General features: G+C 44.0%; 1 protein-coding gene across 4 annotated transcripts in view; it reads left to right on the forward strand.

Moving 5' to 3' along the window:
• ZNF385B (zinc finger protein 385B) overlaps window positions 1-26,026 on the forward strand; it is a 314,561-nt gene that overhangs the window by 191,355 nt on the left and 97,180 nt on the right. For all 4 annotated transcript variants that reach the window (XM_048485735.1, XM_048485737.1, XM_048485736.1 and 1 more), the window contains one exon: window positions 9,388-9,530. In XM_048485735.1, coding sequence (XP_048341692.1) covers window positions 9,388-9,530 — 143 coding nt within the window. The remainder of the gene's footprint in view (window positions 1-9,387; window positions 9,531-26,026) is intronic.

A 26,026-nucleotide genomic window follows, 5' to 3' on the forward strand; every position in this document is an offset into this window, starting at 1 on the left:
CAATGACTAGCCCAAGGTCACTCAGCAAACTTCATGTGGAAGAGTGGGGAATCAAACCCAGTTCTCCAAATTAGAGTTCACCGCTCTTAATCACTGCAGCACGATAGTTTAAAGGCTGAGGCTGACAAGGTCATGGGGTGAATGGTCTTTTGAGTGAACAGACTACCAGTGACTGAAACAATAAAGTCTTGCAGTGTCTCTTTGCAACATCTGTTTACACATAGATAAGAAGAACATAGTGGAAGCAAATAGACTCCTATAATACACAGCACAGTCACTTGTCTCGTAGTGGATTCCCCTCCCATCAGCAATTGTTGCAGTCCCCCCCCAATGTTGCATTACCATTTCGGTTAATTCAGGAAAATACCTCTCAGTTCTCCTCCTTTTCTATTTCTTTCCACTCTGAAAACTTCTTTCAACTCTTTCTCACTCTCTGCCCCCCAAACTAAGAGAGATATTACTGTTCTAAAATTAAAACTAGTAAGGCCCATTATGCACGGTCTGCTTACCCCAGAGTTGCCTGTTCCGCAGTGATGACTCCAGTGGTGGGATCCAAAAATTTTAGTAACAGGTTCCCATGGTGGTGGGATTCAAACTGTGGCGTAGCACCAATGGGGCTGGGGGGGCACGACAGGGGTGTGGCCGGGCATTTCGGGGGCGGGGCATTCCTGGGCGGGGCTGTGGCAAGGACACAGCTGCTGCGCTGGTCCTTGGGTGGGAAACGAATGCACACAGGCGCAGGCTGCCACGCACGCTGGTGCACCTCCTGCTAGACTGCTTCAAGTTCTGCGCGCTACTGCTGAGAAGAGAGGCATAACTAAGGCAAAAATCACGTGGCAAAAATACCAATTAGTAACCCCCTCTCGGCACACACCAATAATTAGTAACCTACTCTCGGGAACCTGTGAGAACCTGCTGGATCCCACCTCTGGACAACTCCATGCGTTTCTCTGGCTGCATGCGACGAAGTCTCTGCTGCTTCTTTTGATCCAAGGTGCCATTCCCCACTTCCATTTCTGAGTTTTTTAAGGTAGCTATAATGATTGCTGCCTCTTTGCACCCTTTGAAAAAATTAAATCATTTTAATGTCCCATTGCTGCTGTGATGGAACACTGGTATTATTATTTTTCATTCTTTCAATCCCTTGGAAGTGCTTGTGGAGGCGTGGGTAGAACTGCTCCTCTGATATTGCCAAACTGATGCATGGTGGGTGGACGCTCTGTTTTAAGATAGTGATGCTTCTGCCCATCCTGCCAATCCTTGGGTGCCTAGAGTTGCAGTGCCAAAATGAGAAGCCCATTCTCTGCATTGGCTAGTGTATCCACAAGGACACAGTAAAAGCTTGTCTGGACTTGTCCTTGCCAAATCAGCTATGCATAATGCTTTTCTCTCACCCTTCCTGAAGGAATTAAGTGAACACAATATCCCTGCCCCATAGAGCATTCCCATCTGCAGCCCTGGACCATACACCCTGTAAAGCAAAGGTCTTGTTAATGTTTTTGCCCCAAGTCTTCCTGCCAGCATTGTATTAACCCGAGAACTTTTTCCTCTGACTAACCTCTCACTAACAACCACCTCATTTGCATTGTCTTTATTCTATAGTTGTAATTCAATCAGCTACCTCCCCCTTTCAGGCACTCCCAAGCTTGGCCCATTAAGCCTGTTCCTGAACCCATTAGATTAATGTCCCAGCACATCAAGGTTGATATTTGTCACTTGTCTTTTCCAGAAAAGCAGGACTCCTCTTTGTCCTGAGAGATTAAGGGCCACTCTGCATAACCCTGAAGGTCCCATTTTCCCTATAAGAAGCCCCCTCTCCCATCACCCAGTACTTCTGAGCCTGTCTTGGGGTTCAGTTGCTGCTGCGCCCCACCTGCTTTCTGCTCTGCTTCCTTGGAGTCCAGTGCAGGTCATTGGACTCTGCTTCCAAAGCCACTTCAGGATCTGGTACAGTATTACCCCTAAGAATCCCCCTAGTTCTTCCACTATTCCCAGTCTATCCCCTCAACCCTGCTTATATCCAAGAGATGTGTGTGTGTTCTGCTGCTTTGACTATGATAAGCTTGAGTACCCCTATTATCCCCAAATAAATGTGTTAATCTTTATTTTTCTCTCCTGCGGAATTTCTTGCAAAGCTGACCTTGGTATACATGTGCAACGAAGACCCCGAGCTTCCCTGACCTTTTGCTAAGCCAAGAGTCTGCTCTTGCTAATTCCCCCACTCTAAAAGGGACAGACTCCCACCATTTCAGGTAATACGCTGGTGGGGGAGAGTGGCAAATGCGATGTTAGTCAGATGGATGCTGAAGCAATATTGATTTTCCTGCTCAGGCAGGGAGAACTTTGCACTTTCTCTGCTCTTTAGAATTGGAAGACTTCTGTGATCTGTGGTGAGCTTGGAATGAGGGAGAACATGTCCACAAAACAAAACTGTGCCCTGAAGGGCATGTATGCTCACCACGGGGCAGACCAAAAGTGCATAATAGGCCTATGTCTTTTGTTAAACAGCTTATCCTCATTTGGTAACACGAGGCAAAAGCATTGTGACTGACTCGTTCATATAAATCACGACAGCCAGAGTGACAACAATACGGTTCTGTAACCAGGTAAATGATTGATGCGAATCAACATGCAATAAAACTCTTCAGCTTGACAGTGATGGTAACGTTTGCTAATTAGAAGGAAGATATGTAGTTAAATACAGCATGTGAATAACATTCTGGATTCTAGGGTGCTAATAACTTACGAGTGAGCTCTTTTAAAACTTTAGACGTTTTGTTGCAGTTTTCTTTTTCCAGTGGATATATTTTTCACTGCAGATTTACAGAGGCTGGTATTTGCATACTGGAGTGGCTTCAGGAGGTGTTTTTTTTACCTACGAATACACTTGAATAAGCTCCTGACTTACAGATAATTAAGCACAACTGTCAACATGCTTCCCAGGCTTATGCAAACTACAAACGCTGACTTACTTAAAGGGTTTTAAAGCAAGTTTTGCACTCCATAAACAATGGGGGAGAAAAGACCAGTCGAATCATAGCTCAGTATCTGTCAGGATACATTCCCCATCAAGGTGGAGCACGGCGAGCCAAGAAGAGACATTAATACCTTTTGTGATTATTCATTTTGTCAGCTGCGTTTCATGCGGCAGATTTCAGAAGAGCTACAAGCACCTCACGCTAGTCATCTGACTGCCTAATGAAAGGGCTTCATGACAGCTCTTGCAACCAGCCCCAAGACAGGTTCACAAATGGCCAGATTGTGTCCCCATTCAGAAGTTGCAACCAGAATAAGTTTGCCCATGACAGGTACAAATGCGGCTTGTTCTCTTGCTCTCACTTGAGTTGTTGAAAACATCCTGGCTTGGGCAGACTTCAGTCAAGCTCCAATTTGCCGTATCAGCCAAAGCCACGGGCTCTGCGGGAGTTAAGGTTTGTATCCTCCCTTCAAAACAGTATTCTAATCTGGAATTAAACCACAGTTTAGAGTCCTCTTTTGCAGGGAGGAAATGTATACCGATTCACCCAAGGGCCTGCATTCAAACATCAGAGTAAATTGGGGCTTGAGTGAAGCCTTCCCAAACCCACGAGAAAGAAACTCCATTCATGTCTGTCACTGAAAAATCTGTTTGCGGTTATATCCGAATGCAGTGAACTATAAACAGTGATAGCAGGAAAGAGAAAGGGATGATTTATTTGCCGGAAATAACCATTTGCCTGTTGGGTAAGCAGCACCCAGCAGTACATATAACAATGTCAGAAGAAGTGCTAGCACTGGGACATGGTGTTTGAATTCAGACTCCAGCTCAGTGTTGTAAGGTGGTAGATCTCCACATATGCTGGACTACAGGCGTAGTGGCCCAGTCAGGGATGGTCCAACCCCCTTTTTTAGTATCTAAGTCAAGAACATTTCTCAGGGTACAATTTAAAATAGCAAAAACTTTAGTTTATTCTTCTGCTTTTCAGCTGTCGTCGGCATAGGCGAAGCTAAGGGGGGCGCCTCACACTGGGCGCATGCCTGGGTGTTGTTTTTTTTGGAAAATCGCCCCTCAACCCCTTCCCCCCGTGACCCCCCCTTCGCAACCTCCCCTTACCTTAGTTTTTAGTTTCAGGTTTAGATCCAGGCTGAAAAGCGGCCTGTTCCGTTCAGGCTGAAATGGGCCCTGGTAACTACACTACTCAGGAGATCTTGTGAGCCTCAAGAGCTCCTGGGTTGTGTAGTTCCCACCTGGGCTTTTTTCTGCCTGAACTGAACAGGCCGCTTTTCAGTGTGATACTAAGAATTAAGGTAAGTGGGGGGAGCAGGGGGGCAGGAGAAGGGCCCATGGGGGGGCGGAAAACACAGAGTCCACCCTGGGTGCAGTTTGGCCCAGCTACACCTCTGGCCGTTGGGCTTCTTAAGAACATAAGAACAAGCCAGCTGGATCAGACCAGAGTCCATCTAGTCCAGCTCTCTGCTACTCGCAGTGGCCCACCAGGTGCCTTTGGGAGCTCACATGCATGAGGTGAAAGCAATGGCCTTCTGCGGCTGTTGCTCCCGATCACCTGGTCTGTTAAGGCATTTGCAATCTCAGATCAAAAAGTTCAAGATTGGTAGCCATAAATCGACTTCTCCTCCATAAATCTGTCCAAGTCCCTTTTAAAGCTATCCAGGTTAGGGGCCATCACCCCCTCCTGTGGCAGCATGTTCCAAACACCAATCACACGTTGCGTGAAGAAGTGTTTCCTTTTATTAGTCCTAATTCTTCCCCCCAGCATTTTCAATGGATGCCCCTGGTTCTAGTATTGTGAGAAAGAGAGAAAAATTTCTCTCTGTCAACATTTTCTACCCCATGCATAATTTTATAGACTTCAATCCCCCCTCAGACGTCTCTCCAAACTAAAGAGTCCTAAACGCTGCAGCCTCTCCTCATAGGGAAGGTGCTCCAGGTGTTCTTGCCTTCTCCTGCTCCGTCTTTTAGCATACTCAGTAGTTCCTGGACTGTAGTTTGGGATTCCAGAGTGGGTCACATTTCTTTCCCAGGTGAAATGCCAGGTGAGGAGGTGGAACACAATGAACTTGGACAGAAGACACTGGGAGACTTGATGGGAAATGTAGGTCTGCTTCTGCAATATTGCTGTGAAATGCCTCTGGCTGTTCAAAAAATACCAAAAAAGTACAGTATAAATGTGTTCAGTGTTAATTTGATGCAAGAGTCTTGAACTGTGTGGTGGGGAGAGCAGGAACTTTGGTAGTGAGTCTTCAAAGATTACGTTCAGAAATGGACCCTTCCTTAAGAAGGTTTGTGCCCCACTAATATGAGGGAAATCTAGTTATCCCTTCGGATCGTGGGACTTAGGGGCACAGCACCCCCTCCTCCCAACAATCTGGAAATTTGACCCTCCCTTCCTACCAGAAAAGAAGTTTGATTTTTTCTTTTATTTCAACTTTTAAAAAGAAATGTTGTATATTTATGGTACTATGGTATATTTATGGTAATGCTGACATTATACAATACCATAGGCGATCCGGCTGGCCTCTACAAGGGCCAGGGCTTTTACGGCTCTGGCCCCTACCTGGTGGAACAGGCTTCCAGGTGAGATCAGGGCCCTGCGGGACTTACAGAGTTTCCGCAGGGCCTGTAAAACGAACCAGTTCCACCAGGCATTTGGCCAGCCGGGATGATTTCAACTTCGCCATAAAGAACATCTGGCCTCCCGTGGGTACATAAAGGGGGAAGGAGGGGCTGAAGCCATCTGTAGTTTTAGTATTTTATATATTATTTTATTGTAAATTATGTATTTGATGTTTTAAATTGTTGTAGTGTTGATGGACACCGCCCTGAGCCTTTGGGGAGGGCGGTATATAAATATAAATAAAAAATAAAAATAAATAAATAAATAAATAATAAAAATATGTTTTATGCATTTTCTGAGTTTCTAAACGTTTTCCGTGTCATTTCCTGGCCTTTACGGGTCATCTGCAAGCTTCCATAAAACTCCCCCAAATTCCCATTTAATTTCTCATGCTGACCTGCGATATATCAGAACCACGATGAGGAAATTGGCGATGTGGAAGGGATAACTGTAGTCTGCTGTGTCGGAATATGGAATCTCAAAAGGGACAAACATCAAAGTTCTCTCGGAGTAAAGAAATAACAGCATAGCACTGTTCTTCGTTTGTCAGATACCTGTTGGAATGAAGTATACTTTTTTCTGTTGCTTTAGTTCACAGCACTGGCTCTTTGCTTCTTTTTGCCATTCCCCAATCTCTTTTTTGTTGTTGCTTTGATGAAAATCATACCAGGAATGCACAGAAATGTTGGTACGCCATAGCAGCAATCTTGCAAATAAATTATTGCTATTTCCCTTTGACTCATACATGGTCACTGTACTACGCTTCGCTTCTGAATCAAAGTAATTTTAAAAATAGTTTTCAGACACATTTGGATGGAATCCACTGAATTCCTGCTTATTCACCATGTTTTGCCCAAGGTTTCTAAAACCACTTAAGATCTAGATTATTCCTTTTAGTGCAGGGTGGAATTGCTGTTGCCTTTCATCTGGAAGGCAATTAAGAGAGGAAGAGGAGCAAAAGATACTACTGGGCATGGCGGTTATAAATGCACATTAAGTAGCCACAGGCAATTGAGAAAAGATGGAGAGAACCTATCAGCACAGGCTGGAAATCTGACGGCTAATGTAGCCCCAAAATGGTGTTAAGTGTGGTTTTGCATGTGGGAGAGTCTGATTTGATTTTGATAAAACAAAGGTCCCAGAGCATTAGGAACAAGAAAAGATACCACGCTTAAAATTTTGCCTAGAGGTCTAAAGCTATGAATGGGATCTTCAGTTCATAGGTACATCATTTTTTGTTTCCAAGTGCTCTGTCAAAAAAATGCAAAATATAATATGCAGGAAACCACTACATGTGGAGAATGGAATAGTTAGCTACCTCAGAAAGTAAACCAGTCAGCCCTGAAAATCACAGGTTCGTCAGCATAAGAAAAGGTAAGGCTTGCCTATTAATAGAAAACTTACAGATAAAAATTGTGTAGAGAAACTTCAGCAAAATATGAGAATTAATATTATATTGAACTGAGTGAGGAAGATTATGGGCTGTGTGTTTCAAACAGTGACACAGAAAAGCTTGCTTGTCAGAATAATGTAATTGATTACTAAACTGAGGTTGTAAGGGAGCGTATGAATTTGGTCAGTATTTCATTGGGGCTGGATAATTGATAGGAGGGCAATTTTAATGCGAGCTTTATATAATTATGATAGTGCCCTGATAAACAGAGGTGCTTGCAAAATCTGTTTTCATGAATCTGTTTTTTACTAGTTAATGAAATCGTATTAATTATTCACATTCTTCAGCAGTCTGTTGGCACACATTCACTGCACAATATTACTGCTTTGTAGACTTTCTCTGTCTGAATAGACTTTTCCCATTTTGGATACTTGTGGAAGACTCTGCTTCTCAGCAAAGTGCTCGAGGGATTTGATGGCTGAATGTGACATTACAGCTTAACAATGTCTTTGTGTGTCACTTTCTGTAGAAAGTGCTTGAGAAGGGACGAAATATAGTGTCCTTGAGGTATAGTGTCTTTTAGGTACATATTGGCCTCAGGATTGTCACAGTGTAAATATGAGCTCCTCTCCGAACCCACAATTTTTTTATGAGTTTCCCTCAGAAATTGGAGCTTTGAGACAGCTCTAGCAACTTAAGAACATAAGAACATAAGAACAAGCCAGCTGGATCAGACCAAACTCCATCTAGTCCAGCATTCTGCTACTCGCAGTGGCCCACCAGGTGCCTTTGGGAGCTCACATGTAGGATGTGAACGCAATGGCCTTCTGCGGCTGTTGCTCCCGATCACCTGGTCTGTTAAGGCATTTGCAATCTCAGATCAAGGAGGATCAAGATTGGTAGCCATAAATCGACTTCTCCTCCATAAATCTGTCCAAGCCCCTTTTAAAGCTATCCAGGTTAGTGGTCATCACCACCTCCTGTGGCAGCATATTCCAAACACAAAAAACTTCATCAAAGCTAGTTTGTTTTATCACCAAAGACGGGTACTGATACTTCCAAAGTCTTTTGAGATAGTTTCTCTCCCAACTAAAACCCTATCCTCACACATTTTTTGATTTACTCTGTTTACAAACACTGAGACAGGATCCCTGTATTCTCTCCTTCTCTGAAGGTTTAAACCCTATCTGGTCTATACTGTCAGTGAAACCACTTTTTTGCTTTCGTTCCCATGTGGTTCTTCCAGCCCTTCTAGAAGTTCCAGTTGGCTGATAGCTTTTCTGCTCATACTCCAAACAGGACTAAAGGGGACTTGGGTTTTCAGAAAAGGGCAGGGCCTTTTCCCATTGGTCACAACAGTCACCCATAAAAGCTGTGTGAATGAACTAGAAACTTGAGCCTGGTCCTGTCACTAGTAGAGATTTGTGCAACTTATAAGCAAGATCTGTGTAACCAGGAGTAAAGTTGTTATAATTTAATGTGTTATTAAATAAAGCCTGACCTTGTCTACTAGAATCAAAAGTGAAAGACAGTCATTTGGAACAATGATCCTGTCACATCTGGAGAATTTAGGATTTTTCTGCACAAAGGTTTTCAGGTTTCTGGCACATGGATATAATGGGGTAATCCAGAATGTGTTAGCCAAAGTAACATCAGCAAACTCTTTTAATGAAACGGTGCTAACTCTGTTTTCCAAATTTGATTCCTGTACGTTTACACAAGGGTAACTGTGGTGCAAGTTGGTTTATTTTTAATCTGTTTTGCTATACAACCTAGCACAAAATTGATCTTTTCAACTATCACTGCAATGATCCAAAGGATTCTTTCCAGTCCAGGCACCACCAGTTCAGCCTCCATCAATATAGATTTTTCCCCCTTAGATGTGCCACCCGAAGTGAGCACAATGAACCATTCACGTAGAACTAGTTCAAACACTGCCTATATAAATTCAACCACAGTTGCTGAGGGAAAATAATATCCCTTCTCTGTTTCAGCTTGGCACAAGAGCCCTCAGTGGATGTTCACATAGCCAGTACCATACTGCCAGAGCATCTGGACTCAAGTGGTGCCCATTCGTGCCATTTTGGCTAATCAGAGTATTTCATTGTCTAGCGGGCCTTGTTTATACCTGCCAATTTGATTTTGGCACCATATGTCATCTCTTCAGGACAAGAACATCTGTCGTCATGTAGAAATGCTTCATGTCCTCTGTGGGAAAGTAGTAATTTTTAAATTGTGTTAATTCCTATCCCATATTAATGATGCTGAGTTTTATAATGGATATGTCAGAAATGTGGGCTTTCCCTCCTAATAGCTGCACTATTTGTTTTGATTATGTGGCAGTTTCAGTTCCTATTTAAAATATCTTCCTCTTTGTAGGCAGTACCTGCCATACGACTACTCTTCCTACCCTTGTTCGAACACCTCCGCTAATGATGCAACCTTCTCTGGATATCAAACCATTTATGTCCTTTCCAGTGGATGGCAGCTCTGCAGTTGGTCTCTTCCCCAATTTCAACACTGTAAGTAAACAGCATGGTGCATTTTTTTTCTGTTGCCCTTTGTACATTTTTTTTGTCATTGTATACATTAAGCCCATCTCACAAATGTTCATGGCCAGTGGCACATGGGTGGATATTCCAGTAATTATGCTCATGGGCAGATATCTGAATACTTTGACCCATTGCTGGCTCTGAATATCTAGCTTCCAACATTTGAAGTTACCATACAACAGGGGCAGAGCGAGTGGGAACTGTGCCCTCCACCCTGGAATGCCATGCCCCGGGCACCTCCTGCCGCAGCGCATGCCCAGGGCGTCATCCCCCCCCCCCAAAGACTCCCTAGCTGAGAAAGGTCTTTCTCAACACCCACTACCCTAATGTCCTTAAGAAATGCTAGGGATTGGCCCTGAAACCTATTTTATACAAAGTGGTTAATTGGCTATTGAACTGTGGTCTTTTCTTCTTAACCCATTATGTAGGATGGTTTTACACAGCTTCTAGTAAATACAGAGAATTGCTGTCAATTGGGTGCTGTGCTCAAAACAAACCCATTGAAGTGGGGTTTTTTTTGTAATTTTGTAATTTGTAAGGCATTGCAACTGTGACTCTTGGACATGATAACTTGTTACCTTTTGTTCACCTTGTCTTAGGTCAGCTTATTTTAAAAAAACAACTCATTTTCTGCATTCACTCATTGTATAACTTGAGTAGACACTTTCCTGTCAATGCAACCATTAGAAATATCTTTATATTTCCCTCTCCTTTCACATTCAGATATTAGGACTTGGACATCCAACTTTTAGATGCTCTCATTTGCGGGGACCATGGTAGCCAATACCTCGTTTCCCCAATACAGTGTTACAAAATTTATTTATTTATTTAGAAAATTTCTATGTATGGAACTCAAAGAATGACTTCACAGGGAGATATATTTATATACATTCTCTCCATAAAGTTTGCCATTTCTTACAACATTCATGAGATGCAGTTCAAACTTTTCCTGCTTACCTTGAGGTATCTTCTTCCTCTCATTCCTTTCTACCTATTTTATCTTCTTCTCTCTCTCTCATTATCTTTAGTTCCCATTATCTTTTGTTCTGAGCTCAGGATTTGTGCTTGTCTCTGGTTGCATGCATTTTCCTCATTATTGGAATTGCCTCCTCCCAATGGCCCTTTTCTTTCATCAGTCTTTATTAGTATGAATTGCTGAAAGATGCTCTTCACTAAGGCTTTTTCTGTTCCTTATAGTTCTTGACTTCTTTCTTTGTGTACCTTGACACTCATAGTGCCTCTGTGTGGGCAAGAACCAACTTTTCCCTATCTGCAAGGTACTTTGACTTTGCATATGTTCTCTCTCTCTCTCTCTCTCTCTCTCTCTCTCTCTCCCTTCTTCCCACCCCCAAATATATATTTAAAATTAGGACACAAAACTGAGGGAAACTACTGTTTTGCCTAACCATTGAGTTCACCTGAGATAGCATCATTTGAAAGGATTGGAAATCTGGCTTTTAAAAAAATAATGACTGTAGTAAACAACATTACCAAAAAAGGGTGAAAAATAGGCCTTGGATGGCTATTTGAATTTTCTTGGGTTCACAAAAGATCTATTCCATTCACATAATCTTCAATTTTGCACTTCTTTTTTTAATGCTCTTAAAATAGATTCCAAGCCGAGTCTGTCTCTTATGATAGCATGGTCTAAAGGGTTTTCTTATAGACTTATATTGCATATGGCAGAAAACCAATATCTTGTATGTTTGCAATGCCCGCATTGCCATGTTCGCACAGTTCAGCAGGGACTCACTGTGTAAATAACAAGCACTTGGCAATAGAAAAAAGAGTGATTTGAGTAACTTTTTAAAAATAATGTCTTACAGTAGATAAACACAGTTTGCTCATACACAACACTTACTAATGACTCCAAGTGTTAGAGCTGTTATTACAGTTTTGGGGGCAACCCCACTGTTATCAGAAGTGCCAGACCATGGGAGTTTGAAGTAACACTAACTATTGCCTTTTTAAGGCAATAACCTTTTTAAGGTTATGTTTTGTGTTTGGTCAGTCGAAGATCAGCAGAGTTTTACTTATTGCTTGTAAATAAATTCTGCTGACAGCCCTTATGTTGTATAGTAGAAAGATGACAGAATAGCATTCCGGTCTTGAAAACAAGAAGTAATACCTTTAAATATTAATGTATTCATTTCAAAACAACCAAAGATGCAAATCTGGTGTGTGCCCCGTATTTATTTATATAGCGATGACATTCTAGGCATCACCATGTTTCTGTGCTTCTCAAGCCCGTCTGGATTTTGTTGTAGATGGTGTTGTGCTCTCTGAGTTTCCAGTGGCAGTGTTACACAGAAAGGGAGTGTACAGTTATTTGAGACCAGAGCAGTTACAGTGTCTGCAGGCAAAGCAAACAAATCTCCCCTGTGAAGAAGTTCAGAGTTCGTGTCAAGAGGGTCATTTAGTCTAGAGAACTCGCTTCTTCCTTAGGCCAGAGCAGGCCCTTCACAACTGGACCTGAACCGATCTTCCAGACCCTTAGGCATCCATCTAGTTGCACTATTGATGCTATGTGGTTGAAGAAGGATTCCTCAGAAAAGCTGACAACAACTCCAGCTGCTTTACCCAGAGTTAACTATCTACAGATTCTGAAAGAAGCAGCTCAGAGGAGGAGAGATAAATGGCGTTCATACAGCGTGACAGGCCCCTGTCTGAAAGGCAAAACCTGGAAGCGTGGCATGGTTCACTCAGGATTCATCCACCCCCAGGGAATAAAGCACTTTATAGATTTTATTTTCTTTCCCGCTCATGTTTTGCCAGGGATGTTTTCTTTCTAGATTTTTGTCGCAACATAATGCATTAAGTATGGCCTGTTTATAAGGAGGGGTTTTTTTTTAATTAATAGGAAGAGGTGGGTAGGTCAGAAGTTAATTGCAATGGTAAGGACTAGCAAAATATGTGTGGATAAGCATCTGAACCAATGTAATAATTGAACAGGAGAACTCTCAAAGATACGTTTAGTAGGCATTACTATACCTAATGCAGATGATAATATACTGAATGATAAAAAAAAGTTCTTGAAAATAAGCCTTGGCCAATATCCAGCCTCCAGCTTACATACTGCAAAAATCAACCACCCTCTGCTTCCCTTTGATCTAGAGAATTTATTTATAGTGCTATTGACTGAAGGACTTTCGTCTTTAATCTCTTTCCTTTATGATCTACATCTGTCTTCTTTGTTTAAGTTTCAAGGAAGGTATCTCTCATTGATCCTTCTCCAGAATTAACTTTTAACATACGTTTTTCAGAAACGTTAGTTATTGGATTTTGCAGATGAAAGTTGCGGGGGCGGGAGAAGATACTAATCCCCACAGTATGTTATAAAAATGGTATCCCTGCCCAAAGTCATGCTTTGTAGTCTTGATAGATTAATCAGTTCATCTACAAAGCAGGATCCTAAACCAGGGTTTAATCCAGGTTTAGAATTGTGGTTCATGGGGTTCAGAATACCTTTGTTTAACCCTTGGACCAGGTGACCATGTTTAATCATGATTCTCAGTGTGAATTGAGATGGGAGAGAAAACCGAGGTGCACTCATGAGTCCGGCACTGATCTTGTTTCGTGCACGCTTTATCTTAACCATGGTTACCTTGACATCCAAATGCTGGGCCCAAGAAAAATTGAGCCCAGTGTGAGGCCAAGAAAAATTGGTATGTGTAAAACACACTTTAGCAAAGCCAATGTTAATGCAGGGAAATGTGCCGTTGGATCAGCATAAGGGCCAGTCGTTCCATCCCTTCTTCAGTGGGAGATAGTTAACCAGCTCTCAGAAAAATGGAGAAAAGTTCACTCTGTTTTCACAAGAGAAGTTTAAATTGGCACGTGCATTTCCCACTCCTGTAGCAAGAGTCTGCAGTAATTTAAAATAGGTTCAAGTGGGCCATGTTGGTCTGTGGTAGATGCCATAGCCCAGAATCGCAGACAGTCATCAGCTGATTTAGTTGGTTTAATCAGAACAAAGTACTGGATGCAGGCAGAGACAACCTAGAGTCCAAAGCAACGATCTCGAGCCAGAGTTCAAAGCAAGGGTCCACAGCAAGGGTCCAAAGTAAATACACAAGGGTAACAGAGCTTACCAGTGGCTCTGACTCTGCAAGAGTTACCTGGGCCTCTGGGGCCAAAGTGGTGCTCTCTTCCCCATCTAGGTCCTCATCTGAGGAATCTTCTGATATACTGGGCTGGGTTCTAACAGTAGAAGAGCATTCAAGTCCAGCAGCACCTTATAAGACCAACAAGATCTCCAGCTTTTAAGAGTCGAAGCTCTCTTCGTCAGATACATCAGTTTTGCATCTGACAAAAGGGAACTTTGACTCTTGAAAGCTTATATCCTGGAAATGATGTTAGTCATTAAAATGTATGTCTATTGCAGTAGTTTGCAACCTGAGATACACGCCAGAGCATTTGGAGGTAAGTGGCAAAAATACATAATGGATTTGCTAATATGGAGGTACAATTTTAGGGAAATGTGTTGCGAAGAAGTACATGAGTGAAAAAAAAATGAGAATCACTGGCCTAAAGCATGGACCTCTTCTACTTTTTGTATCACGTAAAGTCAAGAAAAGAAGCAAAGTCTTGGTTGAGCAACAGAAGCAGAAAAGGATGGAACCATTTTTTCTCCTCAGACTGAAGATGCTATCTAAGTTGGCCCATAAGAAGCAGCAAATTGTTAATTATTTAATTGAATGTAGTATCAGTAGGCTATTTGTCAGTGGTGCGGGGGTGGGTGGGGAGGAATGGCGCCTAGGGCAAAATGACGCCCACCCCTGCTTCCGTGGTGCCCTGCCCCCACTTACCTTAGTTCAGCCAGCTGCAAAGAGCACCTGGCTGAAAAAGCAGCCTGGTGGGAATTATGCTTCCCAGGAGACTTTGCGAGCCCCAATTCCTACAGAGGCCTCCCAGGAAGGCCTTTGTGGTTTCCACTCCTGCCGCACCAGCATGCTGCTCTGGGCTGCTGGGCCTGGCAGGGCAGGGGAATGGGTGTGGGGGGTAATTTTCTGCCCCCCACATGACCCCAATGGTGTGCACCCGGGGTGCGGCTCCCCACTTTCCCGTTGCAGCTACGCAACTCCTATTTGTTGTTCAGCTGGCACCCAAGCTGCCGTATAGCAGGCCCTCTGTTGAGGTGAGAGAGCTTGTTCCCAGCCTTCTGAGATATGAATTGCCTTGAGATATGAAGGAGCAGCAGTGGCGTAGGAGGTTAAGAGCTCGTGTATCTAATCTGGAGGAACAGTTTTGATTCCCAACTCTGCCGCCTGAGCTGTGGAGGCTTATCTGGGGAATTCAGATTAGCCTGTACACTCCCACACACGCCAGCTGGGTGACCTTGGGCTAGTCACAGCTTCTCGGAGCTCTCTCAGCCCCACCTACCTCACAGGGTGTTTGTTGTGAGGGGGGAAGGGCAAGGAGATTGTAAGCCCCTTTGAGTTTCCTGCAGGAGAGAATAGGGGGATATAAATCCAAACTCCTCCTCCTCCTCCTCCTCCTCTTCTTCTTCTCCTCCTCCTCCTCCTCCTCCTCCTCCTCCTCCTCCTCCTCCTCCTCCTCCTCCTCTTCTTCTTCTTCTTTCTGGTTTTTGAATCTGTACTACATATTTCCCTGCATATTTTCTGACCTTTAAACATATTAAAAAATAATAAAAGGAAAGAGGGATTTTCCAAAAGTCAGGTTTTATGCTGCCCATACCTGAAAATATTCACAAATCTGGTTGAAAAAAAGCCGTTTGTTGCAGTGTCTCATCCAGCATTAGGGATTCAGGATGTGTTCTTCTGGCTTTGAGCATCAATGCGGAGATGTCACCCTCTGAATTGTATTTGCTTAGAAATGGGGAAAACGTTGTGGACTCTATTAGCTCAGACCTCTGGAGGAATGAGCTTTACATTTACCTGGGCCCTTGCCATTTAAGTTCTTTTGTTCTCACCTGAACTGGTCTCTGCTCTCAGACAAAGCAGGCTAAAAATTACACAGAGGGAAATGCTTAGATAGTTTGGGGGAGATACCACATTTTCTGTCTTACTCTAGTTTATTTTTTGAAAGATTGTGATTTGGAGAAAACAAGGCAGTGTACTTGCATTCCATTAAGAGCCAGCGTGGTGTAGTGGTTAACAGCAGGTGGACTCTAATCTGGAGAACTGGGTTTGATTCCCCACTCCTCCACCTGAGTGGTGGACTCTTACCTGGTGAAACGGATTTTTTTCCCTGCTCCTGCACATTTATTTATTTTATTCATTTTATTAAATTTACATCCCGTCCCTTCCCCACAGGGCTCAGGGCGGGTTACAACATAAAAACTAACAATCAATTAACTTTAAAAATACAGCATTGCTATAAAAACAATTAAAGTCAATTTAAATAGAATAGTGAGTGCCCACACTGATAGATTGAAACCTATGGCAATAATCAACCTTTCCATCCCCCCCCCCCCCCCCGCCCCGCTTCCTCCCCCAGAGGCCGAAAGAGAAGATCTGTAAAATTCAATCTGACTGGGTAGATGGAAAGACCCAGAGGTGGGATCCAGCAGGTTTTCACAGGTTCCCGAGAGTAGGTTACTAATTATTTGTGTGTGCTGAGAGGGAGTTACTAATTGGTGATTTTGCCACGTGATTTTTGCCTTAGTTACGCCCCTCCTCTCAGCAGTAGCGCACAGAACTTGAAGCAGTCTAGCAGGAGGTGCACCGGCGTGCGTGGCAGCCTGCGTCTGCGTGCATTCGTTTCCCGCCCAAGGACCGGTGCAGTGGTTGTGTCCTTGCCACAGCCCCGCCCAGGAATGCCCCGCCCCCGGAATGCCCGCCCCCGCCCCCGTCGTGCCCTGCCCAGCCCCATTGGCACTATGCCACAGTTTGAATCCCACCACCATGGGAACCTGTTACTAAAATGTTTGGATCCCACCACTGGAAAGACCTGATGGAACAGCCACATCTTGCAGGCCCTGCAGAATTGTCACAACTCCTGCAGGGCCCTAACTTTGCTTGGTAGCTTGTTCCACCAGGCCTGATCCAGGGCTGTGACCTTGGGCTTGTCATAATTCTCTCAGAACTCTCTCAGTCTCACCTACCTCACAAGGTGTCTGTTGTGGGGAGAGGGAGGGAAAGGAGTTTTGTAAGCTGCCTTGGAATAAAGCGATAAAAATCGTAGAAGCGTTGTTTATGGGGAGAGTTTGCAACTCCAGCCTGGGAAATTCCTGGAGACCTGGGGACAGAGCCTGGGGAGGGTGAAGTTTGGAGAGGGGGGAGGGATTCATCAGGGATGTAGTACAACAGAGTCAACCCTCAGAAGTTTCTGTTCCCTCCAGGGGAAATGATGTGTACAATCTGGAAATAGTTGAACAGTTAGATTCAAGTCTAGTAGCTTCATAGGCCCCTTCTGCACATTCAATGCACATTCAACCCACTTTCACAACGGTTTGAAATAGCAGTTGTTTGAATAGCTGTTGTTCCGCACAGTAAAATCCAGCTGCAAAGTGGGTTGAAAGGGCATTATTCTGCATGTGTGGAAGGGGGTCATATAAGCTGGCGAGATTTTCAGTGATAAGCTTTCGAGAGTCAAAGTTCCCTTCGTCTGACACCAAAGAGACCAGTTATAATTCTGAAAGGTCTGCAGGCACCGCCTGGAGGGCTGGGAACCCTATATTTCTGTGTCTGGATCCGTGAACAAATGCTGCCTCTCTTTAGTCTGATGAGATTATCTTTCAGTATTGTATTATGAAGGGAGATAAATTCTAAATGCCAGCATAGTATATGGGGAAATGTATTTATTATAATGATAGACCGCCCTTGTCAAATGTTGTGTGGGAGATGATCCAAGCCACCGTGATGCATTGCTTCAAATATCCATATATATGCTTTAGTTGTACCCCCAAATCCTTACATTCCATTAAAAGCAATACCCATGACTAATGTTTACAGGAAGTAGTTCATGTCCCTAGAAGTTCTTTTGAGCTTTAAAATCAGAAGTTCGTGGTATTAAACTCCACTGCTTTACTGTAGCAGGGGGAAGATCCCTGGGGATTAGAACCTCCTTCTCTGCTCTTCAGCGTTTGAGCTTTCAGAAGTCTAAACAGAGATGCATTAATGAAAGGAAGAGAGATTCCTGTCATTTATCGCAGAAAATCAATGCTCTGATCCACTAGATTTGCATGTAAAATAAGTAAAGCGGTTGTATTTTCTATGTCCTCTCAAAAATAAAGATCTGAAGTCATGGTGGTTTGTGTTCTGTGCAAGTCCAGACAAGAGGATACATGATTAATAAGGTCCAGAATAGCCTACAGAATGGTTAGGCTACAGCTTAATTTTCCCATTCTGAGTTTAAATTAATCAATAGATAATATAGCAGCATTGTATTTTGTTAAATGTAGAAAGATAAATTGCAGCTGTTTTGCCGTTCCCAGATTTCATAGAGAGAATGTAGTATAGTCTTCATAGTTAGTGAAACAATCTTCAAATGGATTTTATTTTCATGAGCCCCGTGTTGCTTCATTGGGAACCTGACATCTGGAGTGTTAAGCTACTACAGTGGGTGCTGTCAAAGTTTTTTTCATTGCAAAACTCTTTGGGAGTGCTTTGGAAGAGCCAGTGTGGTGTAGTTGTTAAGAGCGGAGGAGTCTAATCTGGAGAACTGAGTTTGATTCTCCACTCCTACATATGAGTGGTGGACTCTTAACTGGTGAACTGGATTTGTTTTCCCCACTCCTTCACGTGAAGCCTGCTGGATGTCCTTGGGCTAGTCAAAGCTTTCTCTGAACTCACTCAGCCCCTCCTGCCTCACAAGGTGTCAGTTGGAGGGAGAGGAAGAGAAAATAATCTGTAAGCCACTTTGACCCACGCACCCTAGCGGAGGGAGGGAGAGGGGAGAGAGGGGGAGGGGTGGTATGCAAGGGGAGGGAGGGGTGGCATGCAAGGGAGGAGGAGAGGGCCTGGCATCTGGACATGGCCCACCTACCCTAGTGGAGGGAGGGGGAGAGGTGACATGCAAGGGAAGGGGAGGGAGGGGTGGCATGCATGGGAGCGGAGGGAGGGGGAGACTCTTTATGCTTGGGCAGGGTATAAATCCAAACTCTTTTCTTCTCTATTAACATCCAGCCACCTATAAATATCTATTTTAGTTTATATATCAGCCCCATTCTAAGCAAAGGTATCGTCTCCTAAAGTTGGTGGGTTTAGAAGGGTGTTTACAGGGTGCTTAGGATGCCACTGGCGGTGTATAATGGGCCTCAAGAAATGCCTTAAAATTAATTATAACATCTGGAACATTATGGTAGTTTGGTAGACTTCCTTCTTTTCCTGCAGGAAGAGTATTGCTTGCTTATTCATTGCAGCAGGCCTATTAAGTCTACTCGACACCCCCCCAACCCCCCCCAACAATGTTATCATATCTAAAACCTCCATGTACAAGGAACCTACTTCTTCAGATCATGTATATAGGTCGATCAGTGGCTACTAGCCATGGTGACTGAAGGAAACCTCCATATTTGAAAGCAGCCAACTACTGAATACCAGTGTCAGGCGAGAACATCAGGGGATGACCCAGGCCTCTGTGCCCATAGAGAAAGGCCCTGTTCAATACAAGATGAAAGGCTTCGTCCTTTATATTTATTTATTTATAATTGGTCTTGTATACCGCCCTTCCCCCGAAGGGATCTGGGCGGTGAACAACATGATAAAAACAATAATTACAATAAACCCCCATTAAAACAGATTAATAACAATGCATTGCAGTGGCGTCCAACATAAACACAGACTTCATAAATTCACCCTGGAAAAACAAAACAGAGAAGTGAAGAACCCAGGAAGTAAAGGGGAAAGGGAGAAAGGAAGGGGCGGGGCGCACCTCAGCGGCCGGCCTCCCCAAACGCCCGGTGGAACAATTCAGTCTTACAGGCCCTGCGGAACTCTCCAAGGTCCCGCAGGGCCTGAATAGCTGGTGGTAAGGTGTTCCACCAGGCAGGGGCCAGGTCTGTAAAAGCCCTGGCCCGGGTAGAGGCCAGCCGCATCATCGAGGGGCTAGGGACCACCAGCAAATTGGCCTCTGACGAACGTAGAGGCCGTGTAGGGACGTATGGGGTAAGACGGTCCCGAAGGTACGAAAGTCCCAGGCCGCATAAGGCCTTAAAGGTAAGCACCCATACCTTATGAATGATTCGGAACTCAACTGGAAGCCAATGCAGGCAGCGCAGCACAGGTTGGATGTGTTCTCTGAAGGCACCACCGGTGAGAACACGTGCCACCGCATGCTGGACCAGCTTCAGCTTCCGAACCTGGGCCCAGCCCCACCCCCTGAGAGCAGTAGGTCAGGCATTTTTTGTTGAGGCATGAAGTGAACAAATCTATGGATGGGATGGCCCACATGTTTAACGCTTGATACAACAAGAGTTGATTTAATTCCCACTTGTGCTGTTGGTTGGGGTCCCTGTTCAGGTTGTCTGCCTATGTCAGGGGTCTGCAACCCACGGCTGGAGGTCAGAGGGTATCATGGGCGTGTCCCTCCAGGAAAGGTGAGTGGAGGGGCCAAACGGGAGGCGGCTCTGTGTGGAGCCGCCTCTCCGGCTCAGTAGATCTTCCAAATGGCTCTTTGGGTGGTAAAGGTTGCTGACCCCTGGCCTATGTGGACAGCTGTCAATATTATGTTGCAGTCCTGCTTGTTGATATAAAATTTGGCCGCCTTGTTGTCCTTCAGGATGAGCATGTTCTTGTTTGTGACCAAGGCTGAAAGAGAGATAAGAGTGTACCTCACTGCTCTGGCCTCCAAATGTTAATGTGCATGAAGCCTTGCTGGAGGGGGCCACAGACCCTGAATGTAATTGCCCTCACAGTGGGCACCCCATTCATGTAGGGAAGCATCTGTGAAGATGTGTACATCCATAGAAATGACACTGAAGGGGACACCCCCCCCCCCCATAACGAATTACTGGGAGAAGTCCCCCAGGACAGGGTTCTGAGAACCAACCTGGGGATTGACAGTCTGCGGTACTGCGGCTCACATATAGTGTTAAAGCATAGGTGTCAAACTTGCAGCCCTCCAGGTGTTATGGACTACAGTTCCCATCATCCCCTGCCAGGCGGGGATGATGGGAACTGTAGTCCATAACATCTGGAGGGCTGCAAGTTTGACACCTGTGTGTTAAATAATCTAAGGAACCAGTTCAGCAGGACTCTAAACAAACAACAGTTACACGTACCGTACAATGTTGTTCTTCTGAAAAAAGTGGACCCAGCCTTAGGAAAGATTATGCCATCATAAACTCATTAGTTTTTAACAATGTGCCACAAAGCACGTTGTTGTTTCTAAATTTCTGTTTCTCATACGTGTACATACACACGCTATTTTATTCTAATCCGTGATAGTGAAGTTTGTGTCTGGAGCAGAAAATAATGGCAAACATCAATGTGGTTTGTTCAGTATTCTTCAAACAATTCCGAAAGAAGGCCCATAGGATGCACTTTATCCACCTTTGAGGAGCAGAGAGTTAATCCTTGCCTCAGATCTGTCCCTTGACTATGTTCCGGCACTTTAGAACATCATTTGCATTGGAAGGTTTCATTGATCTCACGTTCTGTGACATATCACAGTAGACATAAGTAACAACCGAGGTGCAGCTTTTCTTTGAGCCAATTTGCCTGAGAATCGTAGAACGTAAAAAGCATTTACTTCTGCATAGCCTGGTATCGGGTTGAAAGGGTGCTTAACTTGTACGTCTTCTCTATACCAGTGAAGCCTTTGATCACCTGCAAAACTTCTCTCTGCCGTGTAGATTTCTTTTGTAAATGGTGCATGCATGAGGGAGCTAAAGAACCATTTTTGTGTGATACTGGGCTGCGAGACTGCTGTATGGCCTGCCCTGCCCTGCCCCAAAGGCTTGCAGGAATGTAATTCATGGCAGGAACAATCTATGAAAACTCCTTGACTACTTCATCCTTGCCTGATTTTTGAAAGATTTCTGTTTACGGCCTATTGTACTTCCTTGACATGCAGGTTGTACAGTCAGCGGTATATTGTGATGGAGAGGAACTGCCAAGTCTTTGTTCCATTCTTGCTTGAAGTTGGTTGAACTCTGTTTCACTACCTCCAATCTCCAGCTGCATACAATCACACTATCACATGATGCTGAAACATTGAGGGAGTAAATCTGAAGTTCAGAGATATTACAGATTCACGCTAGCATTCAGTGTCAGTGGAAAAGGATGCGTTTGTGTATTGGCTCCAGTTGGTGGAATTCAGCCGGTTCGCACCGGTTTGGGAGAACCAGTAGCTGGATGAATCCCACCACCCAGTTGGCTCTTCCCCCCTGCTTCCCTTCCCCACCTCCCCCCATCTGACTGCTCTCTTGCCTGGTCCCTTCCCCAGCTGGGGTGCTCCCTACCTCTGAAAGTCTCTGGGCTCTGCCTCCCTTCTCCCTCCACCTCTCTGCCAACATACCCACGGTCAGATGGAGGAGCAGCCGCTGCCTCCTTGCCCACCTCCCTGGCATGCCGGGAGGGTGGCGGGGGCGGCGGAGGCAGCCTGGCCCGGGGCGCCCACTGGGCTGGCTCGTTGCTCCTGCCCCACGCGGGCCTGGCCAACCCCTTGCCCAGGGGGGTGGAGATGGCGTAGCTGCCAGGCCGGCAGTACTGTGTGGGCTGCACCTACCCATAAAAGGCTCCCCGGGCCATGGACCAAGCTGCAGCTGCTGCCTTCCCTTGCCTCCCCCTGGCCCAACATTAAAAGGGGGCGCAGCAGCCTGGGAAGTGGGCAGTGGGGGTCAGGTACATGAGCGGGGGGTAGACATTCGTTTGTGGGCGCATGGGCGGAGGGAGGAGGTGAACCAATGGTTGATTCATTAGAATCCTACCACTGCACCAGATGCATTGTGGGGAGAGGAGGCTGATTAGTTTTTCCCTTATATTCCAGGAAACAAGTTTTAAATACTGTGTTTCCTGGGGCCCAGAATGTCGTTCTTCCAAGGTAATAATGTCAAGAATATCCTCAGAATCAGAACAAACAAACCATTGTTAGAATTTTTCTTCATCCTCAAACTTGGCAGTGTATGTACTTTGCTCTTATTCTCAGCAACTGATGTTGAAACTGAAGTTGAAGATAAATTTGACGATATCTCTGGGAGTATTTTTGGCAACTTTTCATTCCTTGCAGTAACAACTTGCAGAGCAGGATTCTGTGTAAGGTGATCTGTGCAGTTAGATTTTGAAAGCATGGCCATATTTTGGAGAAGGTTGGTCCTTATTTGGAGCAGCCTATCCATAAATGCCTTTTGTTGAACAAAAGGCAAGTCTTTAAATGATCCCAAAGACTCCTCTTCAAATAAGGCTAATCCTGGTGGCAGAGAATCATCATCTTCTGAATTCATAACTTGCAAGTGTTATACATCCTTAATGGAATTTTGGACTACCTTACATGGGGTTTGTAAATTCTCTTTATAATCAGGAACAGTATCCTTTGGGCAGGGGTATATTGGACATGGGGAGTCAAATGTCCCTGGGCGCCCCCCATTTGTTCACATGGGAGGGCGCAAAAAATTCAAGTTTGTGTGTGTTTTGTATTTTTTAGTGGTTTTTTTCAGTTTTTGGCCTGCAGGGGGCGCAGTTTTTAGACTAGCACCACCAAAATTTCAGGGATTTTTAGGGAGACTCTCCTGATGATACCACTTAGGTTTGGTGAGGTTTGGTTCAGGGGGTCCAAAGTATGGACTCCCAAAGGGGTGCCCCATCCTCCATTGTTTCCAATGGGCGCTAATAGGAGATGGGGGCTACACCTTTGAGGGTCCATAACTTTGGACTCCCTGAACCAAACTTCACCAAATCTGGGTGGTATCATCAGGAGAGTCTCTTAAAGAGACCCTGAAATTTTGGTGCTGCTAGTTTAACAATTGCACCCCTGACAGCAGACACCCCCCCCAAATTTCCCTGAGTCTCCTTTTTAAATCCCCCCCCCTTGGCATGGTTTTAAAGGAAGAATCTGAGGTCCCCAGTTTAAACATTGAAAGTGATGCCATTTCAGGGTGGGGGAGAATCCACCCCAAAACAGCATTACTTTCAATGTGGTTTTAACTGGGGAGCCCAGATTCTCTCTTTAAGGTGGATTTAAAAGAAGAATCTGAACTCCCTAGTTTAAATGCAATTTAAAGTGATGCTCTTCGGGGGTGGATTCCACTGGAGGTGTTTCGTGAGAGATGATGCTGACATTTGCTTGGTAAATGTTTTGCTGGGGGTGATTTGTGAGAGATTTACATTCTTAATACCCACTTGCACTGTCTTGGAGCTGTTTCTCAGGCTAAGAACCTCCCTCATATGGTTAGTATGAGGGCAAAATTAGGAAAGAGAGTTGGTGGGGAGAGAGCCATGTATGTTTTGCTAGGGGTGAGAGGTGTTTTGTGAGCTGGTGCAAAAATCATTGTTTGGTTATGGTGGGGGAGGGTGGCCGCCCATACCGGGAAGAGGGGGAGCTCCAGTTTGCCTAGATGCGCATTTGCCTTTGGGGCATACTTTGTTCTAACTGGACCAAATTATTCAGCTCTAAGACTGATTTGTTTTTATGAGTTCCTTCAGGGGGGTTATTTGTGTTCTTGATGGTATCCAAATTTGTACTCACTGCAAACACCGGAGTCACACCCTGAGGTTCTCCTTCCAGTGACAGTTTTAAAATTCCCTTTTCCTTAGTGCACCTGAGACCTGGAACCAAGCTGGAAAGAGCCATATTTTTGAAGACTCTTGAAATCTGTATATCGTATCTGTTATACAAAGTGTTCCTCATTTTCAGGAGACTTTCAGGGGTCTTTACAGGATGGAAATACAGAACAAGTCTCTTATAGTTACCACACTGTGGGAGTTTTTCATACTTCATTAGCTCAATGTCAGTAATTTGGCATTCCAACAGTAAGCTTAGAGCCAGTTTAATGTCTTTAAAATTTTTCCCATCTCTTATGTTTTCACCAATAAAAATAGCAACCTGCTTCCTCTGCGGAACAAGTTCGATTTTAAGAGGTTGCCAGTTAGACTGAATAGTTGACTGAGCATTACCATCAGCAAAATTATAATTTAAGAGGTCTAGTTTCCAATTTCTTTGAATTGTCCATTAATAGTTTCAACATTTAAGAGATTAAAAAAAGGTTACAATTCTATAAGAAGTCTTACTGTGGGCAAAACGGTAAAAACATCCAGTTTGATCTTTCAGAATGGTTGAAAATCTGAACGAAGGTTAAGGAGAGAAATGTCAGTAGGGTTCACTGGGTGATGCTGCCATAAGTGTCAGACAGGTCATGGAAAAAAGTATATTTTTCACTGCTATATCACTGGAAACAAGCAAATTGGCTGTCTGTATAGTTAACATTGGCTCGTTCCGCACACGCAGAATAATGCACTTTCAAACTGCTTTCAGTGCTCTTTGAAGCTGTGCGGAATAGCAAAATCCATGTGCAAACAGTTGTGAAAGTGGTTTGAAAACGCATTATTTTGCATGTGCGGAAGGGGCCATTGTATTCTGAATACTGACAGAAGTGGCGTATTCTTAATTTTCAGTAGGGTATCTGTGCTATTAATGAATGCTTACCATTAATCTTTTTACTGTATTTATTTTTGTGTTTAATGAATGCCAGTTTTGTTGTGCACTTGTAACAGTTGGAAGTAAAAAGCAAAAATTATGTCAGATAAATACATTTTCATTAGACTTGGGCAAGAATCCAAAAGTTTAAATTTAGAAGCTCTGGTACAAATTAAAGCATCTAAATTTTTGGAACTGTGGGTGTGTGTCATCTTGAAAGCAGATACAGCTGAATTCATAAACTGCCCCGTATGAAGAATCCTCAGGCATTTTACTTAAGACAGATATTTAAAAATAGGAATCACATCCTGTTTGTTCACGGATTCAAAATTAATGATGCTACTCACATAGGATAAATGGATGCTACTCACGTAGGATAAAGGGACATCTTCAAACTTGCTAGAAGTTAATTTATCTGAAGCTACTGAACTTGTAGAATATGGAGGTCGTATTAGATATTTCAAAGTGGGCTGATTTAAATCACTAAGACAAAGTAATGTATGAATAATTGATTTAAATCAAGTTTTCAATTAGTGTTTTGGATCTCTTCTAAGCAAAGGAACAAAAAATGGTTGATGGAAATGTTAAAATGTATTTGATGAAGGAATTATTTTTATTTATTTACTTTCGTGTTGTCCACCTTTTTCAAGGGACTCAAGGGAGTCTACACAACAAAATGGAACATTAAAAAAACAGTGCATTAGGATTGTAGAAGACTGGAGCCAACCAGAAAGAACTGAAGCATAGCAAAAATATTAACATGATACTGCAAAAATTACATAATAGGATCCTAGTTACACTAGGTTCTACATACAATGTAGACAGTGGTGGGATCCAAAATTTTTAGTAACAGGTTCCCATGGTGGTGGGATTCAAACTGTGGCGTAGCACCAATGAAGCTGGGCAGGGCATGACGGGGGCGTGACTGG

Source organism: Sphaerodactylus townsendi, linkage group LG02, assembly GCF_021028975.2.
Source record: "Sphaerodactylus townsendi isolate TG3544 linkage group LG02, MPM_Stown_v2.3, whole genome shotgun sequence".
NCBI classification, from domain to species: Eukaryota; Metazoa; Chordata; class Lepidosauria; order Squamata; family Sphaerodactylidae; genus Sphaerodactylus; species Sphaerodactylus townsendi.